Raw genomic sequence first — 13,061 nt, forward strand, 5'->3', positions numbered from 1 at the left:
CAATCTGCTGTTGCTGGAACCCAGTGCCGAGAGGCTGAACAACAGCTTGAGTTGGTTCGCTACCCGGAGTGCTACACCCAATAATCACAAGGGGGTGGAGAAGCAGAAAAGTTTATTTGAAGCTTCAAAAAGGTACAGGGAGATTTGAATCTCAAATCCTGTACACAGAGCAGGAAGTTACACAGCCTTTTATACATCCTTTTTCCCAGCATACTTATCCAATAGCAAGCTGCCCTAAGTATCCATATAGCCAGCCAATCCAGTTCCCAGCTAGTTCCCTGGTTCTCTGTATCATTTGTTAAACTATATGTAAAGCTGCTTTATTCAGCATTGTTCTTCCATATCTCCCCTGTTTGGCCTTGCTTAGTTTCAGGCAGTCTGACTCTGCAACATAGTGTTGCAGATTCTCAGCATAACTGCTGTGTGTGCCTCCAGGCGGGGGGGCCAAGGACACCTGGGCCTAGTGTGAGAGGGCTTCATCGACATTCGTGGTCTTCCATCCCCTCGAGTTACCTAGTGGCCATGCCCCAGTGTCCCCAACACTGCCCTGGAGGAAAATTCCTTCCTGACCCCAAATATGGCGATCAGCTAAACCCTGAGCATATGAGCAAGATTCACCAGCCAGATACTACAGAAAATTCTTTCCTGGGTAACTCAGATCCCACCCCATCTAATATCCCATCACAGGCCATTGGGCCTATTTACCATGAATATTTAAGTTGGTCCACCCTTACCACAGTGCTGCTCTTCAAAATGTGTCCTGTTATGAAACTGGTACACAACGATAGCCCAGAACAAAATCAGAACCTAATTGGATAGGACTTATTGCTTGAAGTTTCCTTCCAAATCCGCTTCAACTCTCTGGAAACACCAGACATTCCTCAGAGAATAGTAGAGTACAAAAGTTGTCAAAAATAATGAAAGTTTTGCTCCTTTTGTCATTTATTAAAAAGTTTTGGTCCAGCAAAAGCTCCTCTCTGGTCTCATGCCAACAGCTTTTTCAGTAATCATTTGCTAATAATAATCACTTAAGAATTTGGAAGCTGGTTTCACAAGATGTCTTATTTTCTCAAGGAAGAAAAGATATCCAAAATTGGTGATAGTTTGTGAATACCACTGTCCTGATTAAAAACATAAAGGAAAACATAATGTTCTGCATGAATCAGCTACGATAATAGAATGAAGTGATTGTGTTCCTCTGAAGTAAGTTAAGACAGGTGAGAGGTGCATGCTGTCCCATGCCTTGGAAAGGATTTAACTGATATATTAAGATTTTGTGTTAAAGTAAAGGCTTATTGAACAAATCAAACTTTGCCTGGAACCAAATATAATTTGTGTCCTAAGATGCATTAGGTGTCATATAAAACCCAGAATGGATTTTTCAGGAGTGGAGTGGGGCCACTACACCAGAGAGAGTGCTCTGCTCTAGAATAAGGGGCTGGTGCACTGAATGTACATCCCCACTTCCCCTCAGACCCTATGCACACAGAGCAGTACTAAGAAGATTAGCTCACACATACAAAGCTATTTAGGCACCTAAATATACAGATCGGTGCCTAACCTGCTTAGGTGCTTTTGAAAATCCCACTAAGTGCCTGTCTGCATCTTCAGATACCTAAATAGCCTTGTAAATCTGGCCCATTCTGTCTGCCCAAGGCACAATCTCCATGGTGCTTTTCCTGAAGAGGTTCAGCTCCACCACCACCCTCTGCTCAGGGCAGTGGCACCAAAGCTACCACTGAGCCCTTAGAGTTTTATTTTTAAAGAATGCCACTTTAAATGATAATGCCTCCCTCTCAAAATATATGCAGCATTCAAAATGTTCTTTTAACTGCCTTGTTGAGTCTATGGTAACCATTACACTACTCTGGCATTGCTCCTTAATAGTCTAGACAGTATTGTTCTTGACGTTTTAAGAAAATATTCAAGGACAAGAGATGAAGGCGGCAGACGAGTAGACACATTTCCAAAACATTTGTTTTTCGCCATACGTTTCTACCACAGGAGGATCATAGAATTTGCCAGACTGGCTGAGACCCAAGGTCCATCTAGAGTAGTATCCTGTCTCCAACAGTGGCCAGCACCAAATGGTTGAGAGAAAAGTTACAACGCTGAAAACAATTCTGAGGCAAATCAGCTGGGATGAAGAATTTAATCAGAATAAATTGAAAGATAATAGGATATTGTTTATGAACACTTTACTTGATTTCCAAAAAACGATGCTGTGACTAACAGGTTAACGTGATCCTTGGATGCACAAACAGGGTAACTTGCATTGGAGTAGAAAGGTTATTTTATCTCTGTATTTGGCACTGCTGAGACTACTGCTGCAATACTGTGTCCAGTTCTGGTGACCACAATTTAAGAAGGATGTTGATAAACTGGTTCAGAGAAGAGCCACAAGAATGATTAAAGGATTAGAAAACATGTCTCGTGGTGATGGACTCAAGTAGCTCAATCTATTTAGCTTATCAAGGAGAAGGTTAAGGGGTGATTTGATTAAAGTTTATAATTATCTACGAGGGGAACAAATATATGATAATGGGCTCTTCAATCTAGCTGCCAAAGGTATAAAAAGATCCAAAGACTGGAGGTTGAAGCTAGACAAATTCAGATGGGAAATAAGGCATATTTTTTTTTAACAGTCAGGGTAATTAATCATTGGGACAATTTACCAGAGGTCACGGTAGATGCTACAGGAATGGCAATTTTTAAATCAAGATCTGATGTACAAGAGGAAATATTTTGGAGATGTTCTATGGTCTGTGTTATATAGGAGGACAGACTAGATGATCAGAGAAGTCCATTCTGGCATTTGGAATCAATGAATCTACTAAACTTAAATCCATGCATTCCACATAAATAATTGGAAGCTACTGGGTGCACAGTGCTATTGAAAATCAGCCCACTGTCTGACAGTGTGTAATCCAGAAGTAAAAAGTAAAACACATTTTATGATAGTCTGTAGAAAAGTATCAGATAGATTTCCTTGAAAGGAAAGAAATCTAACATGCCACTAAAACACATATTAATACAAAATACATTACATGAGTGAACCATGCTTCCTTTACTCTGAGTGCCATTATTCGTTCATTAATATGCCTAGTGCTATAGTGTTTCCTACTGCTGTTATGTGATGCTTTCACTAAGTAACAGAATAAATAGCTCCAGTACAGTTCTATTTTGTCTCTGTTTCTTGAAAAACATTTTTGGCCTCTCAACCTTTATCGGAGACTCAGCCTCATGTGAGGTTGTATATCATGTTTCGCACATACTCTGATTCCCCTCGGGTGTTATAAACTGTACTTTGGGCACAATGAGGGAAGAGTTGTTCCTCCTCATGGAGTTGTTCCTCCTCATGGAGTTGTTCCGCCTCATGGAGTTGCGTTTCCGCAGAGAGTTTTGATGAGACAGCTCACTTTTCTGAAGAGTCTGGATGAGAATGGAAGGCTTTTCATCCAGCTCCCTAGCGCTGCACCGCGGAGCTGCTACCTTGATCGTGTTGCCAAACTTGGAGTAATCAACCGCATACACGCCTTCCTCTTCCGTTACGATGGGCACAAAGCGGTGACCCCACAGGATCTCCTCTGCTATGTAAGATGTTCTTGCTTGCGTGGTGATGCCAGTGGTTTCTACTACTCCTTCAAGTACCACTATAAGTTCTAAATCTTGGTTGACAAGGTCACTAGCAGAGATATCATAGAGAGGACTCCGCTTGTCTATGACATGGCAAATGATCAATGGAGCCACCAGGAAAATGTTATTGCTTTCAATAGGGTTATCCACCGGGATGTCTTGCTGATGTATAGGGATGATCTCCCCTTCGGGCGTAGTCGTCTTCCTCACTACCTGTATTCTCACCGAGGCACTGATGATCATGCTTTTCCTCAGGTCTCCCACTCTGAACATGAAGCAAAGTCTGCCATTACGAATGGCAATCACCGCATGCCGGCTGAAAATCAAGGTCTCTGCCCTTCTGTGAGCTTGGGCAGTTTTCATAAATATGCAGCCCAGCATGACGGCATTGATAATCAAACCTACGATGTTCTGCAGAATCAGGACAGTGATGGCCATGGGACATTCTTCTGTCATCATTCTGCCTCCAAAACCAATGGTCACTTGAACTTCAATGGAAAAGAGGAAAGCAGAAGTGAAAGACCTACAGAGAAAGTTGCATACAATTAGTTATCTAAATACTTCAAGTAGAAAAGTTAACAGTGTACACTGAATAGGAAGCAACAAGAGGCCTCATTCTTGCAATTGTTGCACACTTAAAACTCCCATTAACTTCCATGGCAGTTTTGCATGCTCAACATTTGCAGGAGCAAGACCCATTGTTTAACGGTCAAAGGACAGACCTGATTGCCTGGAAATCCTGAATACTACCATTGACTCTCTCTCTGGCCTTGGCTCTCTTTCTCTTCACCTAACCTCCCTGCCTAATGGTCCATATTCTTCTCCATATCAGCAGGCAGAGAGCTCTAACTCTTGTTCTTTTCTTTCTTTTCTTTCTCTCCACCCAATGAAACCTCTGAGTCAGGAGTGCCACACCTTCCATTTCCACAGCATTGGAGGGGGGGCGTGGAGGAGGGAGTGTGGAGGATATGGTTGACTTTTCTAGATTCTCCCACTCTCCAAACCAGTGAGGGGAAGCAGTGCAGTGAGTACAACCTGAGTTAACTTACACTACTTTCCCCTCTGCACTTTTTAGCCCCACCAGTGGGCTTTGGGGACAGTCACACTAGGGGAACCCCTAGAAGCATGGCTCCTGCAGTAACCATGCTGTTCATGAGTGAGAGTAAGCCAGTGAGGCTAGGCAGCTGAATGAATACAATGGGCCTCTACACTCATTCCCTTCATCTCCCAAAGGTTGGGCGTAGTTTGACCTAGTGTTTTGGTTCAAGGCACTGTCAAGATAAGGCCAGCTTCAAAATTTAAATCTGGATCTAGTTTTGTAACTTATATGTGAATGCTACATAAGTAGAAAGTGGATTATTTATTGGACATGCCATACATGGAATCTTATATTGATACATATGAACAAATACGATAATGGCCCTTTTCATATATTACAGTCCACCCAGATGTAACATCTACATATATAATGGAGTTATGTTAATGAAATATATATGTCCTTTCCACAAAGGTAAATCTGAATCATACTTTGTTTCAGGTTTGGTTTTGCAAGAACAAAACCTGATCAACTCTTAACTAACTCTTTGGGCAGGTCTACACTACAGCCGGGATCGAGGCTCTGAGATCGATCCACCAGAGGTCAATTTAGCGGGTCTAGTGAAGACCCACTAAACCAAAAGCAGATCGCTCTCCAGTCGACCTCTGTACTCTACCCCCGATGAGAAGAGTAAGGTAAGTCAATGGGAGAGTTTCTCCCGTCGACCCCCCGTGGTGTAGACCCCACGATAACTCAACCTAAGGTACGTCAACTCCAGCTACATTATTCATGTAGCTGGAATTGCATAGCATAGGTCGACTTACTGCGGTAGTGTAGACATAGCCTTTGACTATGTCTTCAGGATAAGTTGGAACAGTCCTTCGAACTACTAGAGGACCAGGAGTCACGAAAAGAATTCAAAACGTTTTATAGCACATGCAAAATCAGGGAGATTTTTTCTGTGGAAAGAGAAAACTCATCTTAAAGGAAGTGACTCCCAGTAATGAGACTGCTGAGTTCTCGCTAGCTCTAATCCAAATTTGATAAGCATGTTTAAAAACCGGGGGCTTTTAAAAGCTTTTCATTCTTGGGAATCACCACTAATGTGGTGTGTTTTTGTGGGTTTTTTGTTTTTGTTTTTGGCACGTAGTTCTAAAGAATTCAGGAATGAAGGGGTTAATATGGTATTTAATGGAACTAGTGAAAGGGTGACGAATATTCAGCTGCATGCAGAGCGAAGTGAATGGCTGCAACTTCAAATACTCTAATTTCCTTTAAAAATGATTTATTTGAAAAAGAATCCACATTTTTATAGTGTAAACTCAGTCCTTCAGGAAACTACGGTCTAGCAAGCTGAGCATGTGAACACAGAAGTAAAAGCCAGGGAGCTGCTAATTGTAATAATCCCAAGTCTGTCACTGATTCCCATTTCAGCTTTGGCAACAATCTGCCTGTCTGGAATATGGGCAAGATACCAATATTTACCCTACCATGGAGGGGTGTGGTTAATAGTTATGTAGCACTTGGAAAACATAAAGTGCTCTATGAGTACTAAGTGTTGATTACAAATTTCAAACCCAGGTGTCTCTTAAAGCCACATTTTAGCACCTACATGAAAAGATTTTAGTTAGATGTCTAATATGGTTTAAGAGCCTAACTTTAGGCACACAGGCTTTAAAATTTTGGCTATTATTAATTTTTATTTTGACTGTATATAGTGACAAGATCAAATATTTGTTTTAGATCAGATAATCAGTTTTTCTTCTTAAAAATATTAGTGACAATATTTTTGTTCCATAACTTTGTTGGAATAGGTAGCCAGTTTTAACAGAACAGAATCATTTATTGCCAATGAAAAATTACTTTTCATGACTAGAAGATAGATGGTTATCTACCTTTTGGCCTGAAACACTCCAGATACTAATACCATATGACAACATGTGCTCTTTGTCATGTGCTAAAGCAAAAAGTTATGTTCATCCTTCATTCACTTCAGTTCAGTGGCGCTGGAACATTTTTAATAGTGGAGGTGCTGAAAGCCAGCCCCCTAAGCCCTGTCCAACTCCCCCTCCCCAGCTGAGGCTGAGAGCAAAGCCCCGGGCACAGAGTGGCAGCAGACCCCAGGGTGGCAGCAGAGCTGGGCCTGGGGCGGCAGCCGAGACTCTGGGTGTGGGGCGGGCAACCAGGACCCCAGGCAAGGGGTCGGCAGCTGAGACCCCTGGGATGCTGCAGCACCCCTCGCACCCATAGTTCCCATGCCTATGTTTCAGTTAGTTATAACTGGGGGAGGGATAGCTCAGTGGTTTGAGCATTGGCCTGCTCAACCCAGGGTTGTGAGTTCAATCCTTGAGGGGGCCATTTAGGGATCTGGGGCAAAAATTGAGGATTGGTCCTGCTTTGAGCAGGGGGTTGGACTAGATGATCTCCTGAGGTCCCTTCCAACCCTGATATTCTATGAATAACCTTCACATTTCCCTTGCAGTAAAATGTAGTGACCTCACTGGAATTGTTTGAATAGGGATTTTGTATCTTAAATCCTGCATGGATTGGTGGAGGCTTAACAACGGTAATGCCAGTGGATGGAATAGAGAGAAGACCAGAACCTTGGTCTGGATAGAGAGAAGACCAGCCCCTTTGCACCACACTGGCAGCAGAAAGCAGCCATAAACCTGCCTGAAGCAGACAGTTAAGCAGTCTTCTAGTGTACGGGACTACTAGGGACATGCCTGGAGGCATGGCTTAAAAGCTGTTGTGCTCACGTGACCCCCAGCTGGCATAAGGCCGAATATCATGCGGATTCCTCAAAAAACATGAATCAGTGTGAACTTTAGTGCATGTGCGTTCCGTTGCCATGAAATGTCCTCTGGGAAGGGGATGTCCGGGGTAGCAGCCAGCAAGAAAGTCCCATAGGAGAGGCTCCATTGGAGCCGTGCTGCTGCTTTGAAGCTGAAAGGCAAGGCAGGGAGTCCCAGACCAAATGTGGAAAGCTCAGTGCCCAATGGCCCTTCCTTCCGGCAGATCCCCTGAGAGCAGCAGGTTTGTGGGATGGAGCCCTTTCTGCTGCTGCAAACCCTGCCCCGCCTTTCCTTGAACAATAGAAAGGAAAAAGGAGCCTGACAGAGTTCCCTCACAGAGGTGATCTGAGCCATAATTGCTCATTTCAGAAGCTCTGGCTTGCAGCTAGTTCCTAAGAATGAACAAATGAAAAATCAATCAATGTAATGAAGTTTAGTCCAGCTTGGAAGGGGAATAGCCCCACTTAGGAAAGCAGAATAAAAACAAGGGAAAGGGTGAAGAACATCATCCTTTTTAGGCCAGAAATAATACCACTTGGAATTTTGTACATGCTATCATGGTGTTTGCATCACCGAGACAGAGAGGGAGATAAAAGTGGACACTCAGATATTATGAGTCTACTTCTATACCACCTTGCCCCTTGTGTGGTCCCAACAACAATGCAAAGTGTATGCAAAATGCATGCAAAATGCAGCCATTCTGATTCAGTAGCATTGTACACCCACCTTGCACTGGCATAAATGACAGGGCAATGGTTAATCAGGCTCTTTCTGTTCAAAGAACGAGTACTATAAATATGGATCTTATTCAACATATCACAGAATGGTCTCATTGCTTGCTCCTATTAATGTTAGCTCTTTGGAGTCTGTAAATATACTGCGTATATGTGGAATTCCCTCCTGATCAGTCATTTGGCTGATGCTCTGGAAAATGCTCTGGGAGTTGTGTTGGTAGTAAAAGGAAAAGAACACACTCCTGTGACCCCTATCGTAGCACTCTGGTAGTGTTTTTCACATTAGCTCTTGTTGTCTGAGATAAATACTGATGCAGTGTGTCACAGCACTTGTCCCGTAATTAAAATTGATAGCCTAAATCTTCATAAGTGACTAATGATTTTGGGTACTTCCATTTTTGGCTTCCCAACTAAAGACATCAAAAAGAGGCCTAATATTCAGATGCTTTCCATTCTCTGGAACTCAAGCCTCACTAAGGTGTCATAAGTTGGACAAGCCAGAAAATGAAGCACCCAAATTCAGTAAAAAGAAAAGGAGTACTTGTGGCACCTTAGAGACTAACAAATTTATTTGAGCATAAGCTTTCGTGAGCTACAGCTCACTTCACTTTTCTTTTTGCGAATACAGACTAACACGGCTGCTACTCTGAAACCAAATTCAGTAGACATCTTTGAAAGTTTGGACTGATTTTCCGAAGCCAAAATATAGTTCTCAAGATAAGCCATTTCTTGTTGTGTCATGGTATGAAATTCACTATGGACCACACTGTGTTCAAGATAGTGTTATTGATGTAGACAGGACTAAACAATTTACAACACACACCTAAGGGCCACTTTGTTGAAGCAGACTCTATCTTTACAGATACGGAAAGTTATCAACATACTGTAGAGACATTTGAAAAGCAGCAGGGTCTCTGTCACTATCAGCTTTTGGGAGATCTGGTAAGGCATCAAAGAATTCTGAGGTATGATATTTCCCAAGCCTGGGGGGCTTGCAGGAATTGGTGGAACCTAGTGGAGAACACTCAACTTTTCAGTTGTCTATACTGTACAGAACAGTTCAAGTAAACCAAAGCCTAGTTTTAGGCTTGGGCAGCGTGGCATTTACATCATTGCTATTCCTTATACCTCCTACTGTACTTTACCTGACACATGTCACACATGGTGTCCATTTAGTACTGCCTGTACAATTCTCGGTGCTAGCATCCATGTCTCCATGGGCAAAAGCCACCAGCCACCACATCATGGCAAAGAGCAACCAGCTGCACAGGAAGGACATGGTAAAGATCACCAGCGTGTGGCGCCACTTCAGGTCCACCAGGGTGGTGAAGATGTCTTGCAAGAAGCGGCCCTGCTCGCGGATGTTCTTGTGAGCCAAATTGCACGCCCCGCTCTTGGCGATGAAACGAGCTTTGCGGGGCTGGTCCCGGATGCGTGGCTTGCGAAGGTTCTCAGCAGCAATCCGTGCCAGCACATATTCTTCAGGGATGATACTCTTCCTGGCCAACATCTTCCTGCCACCATAGTCCACCTAGCAGGACACAAGTGCTTTTCCACTGGTCTCCCTTTTGTCCCTTATCTGTCCTCCTACATCCTGAGGAAAGAAAGAACAAGATCTAGTTTGCCATCTATTTCCCATTTTTCCCAGACAATAAAAATGATAGGAATGTGGAGTAGATGGCCCTCATGGGAACAGCTGTTAAGTTAAATGTCTCTTTAAGATTATTCTACAGTGCTATTATATGCTCATTTTAGACTGTGATTGCTATAAAGGCAGTTAGGGACAAATCCTAAAAGGAATAAAAATAGTGATTTATTTTGGACACTGGTAGTGAGGAAAGCCACAGAAAGGACTTATAACTGTGGACCAAAGTAAATAATGATCCATGCTCTAAGGCCAGATCCTATCGAGACACTTAACCATGCAGCAACTGCACACAAGTAATTACTCTGCTCAATGGAAGTACTCATGTGAGTAAGTGTTACTTGCATGCTAACGAATTTGCAGACTGTGACCCTTATTTAACAAGGGTCAGATAGTGGAGCTCACCTAGGTGGCCCTTTCCAAATAGCCCTACTGAAGTCAGTAAGACCGCTGGTATGTTACTGACTCACATGAATAAGGGCTGCACAGTCTGGTCCCAAAGCATCATGTATTTAACATTAAAATAGAGATGTGTGGGGAAATATCACATTACCTGGCTGGGAAATTATTGACCATTTGTTGAGCTAGGCAGGGGGGATTTTTCTCCCTCCAAATCAAGCAAATAATAATAATGAAAATTAAAATAAATATTGTATTTTGTATAATTAAATATGCATGCGATCAAAATCACAAAAAGCTGGTCTGGCACTGAAAATCTGCACGGGTGCTTTGCACTCACACCCAGCAATCATCCTAATGCACCTCAACTTCACCTCATCTCCAGCTTTTTTTGTTTTTTGCTCAAATGTTAGAATGAATACGATGCAACCCTAAATACATAGAATATGTGTAAATTAACAAAAACAAAATCCCCTCCGTACCCTCTCCCAACCCGACCTAAACGAGTGGGCGGTGGCGGCGGGGGGCGGAGGGTTGGGGGGGATCAATTTCTGGAGACCTCACACTTGAAGTCGAAATCGCTCTACCAGGAGAGAAAACGCCCCACTGTTGATCAGTCCATTTCAAAGGGAGAACGACGCCTGCAGGCACCTGATCTTACTTTGGTCGGCTTGTTTAAGGGGAGGAGATCTCTGACGAGGAAGTGCAAAGACCCCCAGAAGGAGAGCTGCAACTTACGAAAATCCCGAGCAGGAGTCGGAACGCTGGCTCAGAGCCCCGGAGCCGCCTGGCATCGCCTCGCAGCCGACTGGACGCCCACCCCACCCGGGCAGCAGCAGCAGTAGCCGGGCGCGGAGATCCTTCTCCAGGGGGCTGGGGGGAGGCTGGCTTCGTGCTGCGGTACAGGACAAGTTCAGGAAGCCGATGTCTCGGGCTCCCCCGGGCGGCTTCCTTCCCCGCGGGGCTCCAGGGGGAGGTGATGCTCAGCAAGGCAGCCGGTTGTGTAAGGATCTATTCTGTGACGGGTTGTCTGTCCCGCAGCGGCGGGGCGGCAGGCAGCCCCCGGCGGAAGTGCGGCGGTCAAGGGGAGTGTGCTGAAGCGGTGTGTGGAACGGGGGGAGTGGGGGGGGGGAGAGAAAAAGGGGGGGCAGATCACAGCCCCGCACCCCAAACACTTAAACAGCGCCCAGCTTTTTTTTTTTTTTTTTGGAAGGAGGTTGTTCTGGAATCCGAAACTCCATCGATGCACAGGGGGATTTGATTTCCTTCTTAAACTATAAAGGTCAGGATAACAGGGCACTGCTCCTGAAGTCCCTACTCAGGCAAAACTCCCTTCTACTCAGTGGGCGATTTGCCTGTGTAAAGACTATAGGGGCTGACCCTCAATGCTCTTCCCCAAGTCATATAATAAGGCAGGGTAACATTGTCCGAAGCACCCACATGACATTGCAGCCTAAGTCCCATTTTCAAAAGCGACTTAGGCGCTCAGGAGTCTAAATACCAGGAAAAGCTGGACTCTTCTCTGCTTTCAAGTTGAAAAATCTCCCCCAGTAACCCTATAGAGACTTCAGTTTCAATTGAAAGTCAATGGGACGTAGGTTCTTAAGTGCCTAAAAGTCATTTTTGAAAATGAAACTTCAGAACTTTGGTACTAAACCTTTTAAACCTGACATGAAAAAGTTGAATAGGGATGTTAAAGCTCTGGCAAATCATTTTAAATATAAAAGAATTAAATAACAGAATTATTTAAATTAGATTTTAGATTACTATTATTGTTTTCATTATCTAATTGAAAGACTTCTATTAAAACCAGCCAATCAGCCAAAAAGCTGATAAAATGAAACCCCTTCTCTAGCCTATATTTTTGTAATCTCATTTACATTGATTATGTTATAGTTCTAATAATGTCTTACATCTTTAAAGACCCTGTCAGGTATTTTTGTTTCTGTGGCAAAACCCTTAAAATATATTTGAATAGTAGATTTAGCTTTTTAGGCTTGCTCCAAAGCCCACTGAATTCAATTGGAGTCTTCTCTGTGCTCTGCAAAACTCTCCTGGAAGTCAGGATTCGCTTGAAGGATCCAGCTCTTTAACAGTAGCTCACATTTTCTTGCTTCTCAAATGAGTTAGACTTGCCCGCAGTCTCACTGCCTGGAGATATACAACAACGTCCTGACTGCAGCAAAACTGTGAAATGTGTTTTATTTCTCTCTCTAGCTGTCAGGGGGGTTTTGCTCTTTATAAACTGATGTACTCTTTGTTCTTCCTACTACAAACCAGGCTACTGAATTTGATGAGATAACTGACATGCGTAACATTAAGCATGTATGCATACGCGTTTGCACAAGGCCAAAATCTGTCATGATTTTTGCTGCCCCTTTGCCACTGACTTCATTACTTTGCCTGCTGCTGCAATAGGAGACTTTGTTTGACAGTATGCATTGATGAAGTGAGCTATAGCTCACGAAAGCTTATGCTCAAATAAATTGGTTAGTCTCTAAGGTGCCACAAGTACTCCTTTTCTTTTTGCGAATACAGACTGACAGGGCTGCTACTCTGAAACCTGTTTTTAGCACCAAACTCCCATTAATTTGAATGGGTGCAGAATAGGCCTATTCTCATGGTTAGCTGGTGTAACAGGTACTGAAAGATGTGAGATGGACACAGGAGAAAGTGTGCATGGACAGGGATACTTAAAAAAACATAAGCAATGAAATAAAGCATCCCTCTCACACACAAGTTAAAGGTTATAATTTTGGCAATTTCTCAGCTTCTCATGTTTAATCAAATTTACTTTCTAGGAAAACTGAGATTTT

At 43.3% G+C, this 13,061-nt stretch overlaps 1 protein-coding gene across 1 annotated transcript; it reads right to left on the minus strand.

Moving 5' to 3' along the window:
* On the minus strand, positions 1-11,232 carry KCNJ8 (potassium inwardly rectifying channel subfamily J member 8). The gene is made up of 3 exons (XM_073317996.1): positions 10,984-11,232; positions 9,347-9,795; positions 1-4,159 (listed from the first exon to the last, which is right to left on the minus strand). The coding sequence occupies exons 2-3, from the start codon at positions 9,709-9,711 to the stop codon at positions 3,259-3,261; spliced, it is 1,266 nt and encodes a 421-aa protein (XP_073174097.1). The 5' UTR covers positions 9,712-9,795; positions 10,984-11,232; the 3' UTR covers positions 1-3,258.
* Between the last annotated feature and the right edge of the window lie 1,829 nt (positions 11,233-13,061).

The sequence above is a fragment of the Lepidochelys kempii genome, chromosome 1 (genome assembly GCF_965140265.1).
Source record: "Lepidochelys kempii isolate rLepKem1 chromosome 1, rLepKem1.hap2, whole genome shotgun sequence".
Classification (NCBI taxonomy): domain Eukaryota; kingdom Metazoa; phylum Chordata; order Testudines; family Cheloniidae; genus Lepidochelys; species Lepidochelys kempii.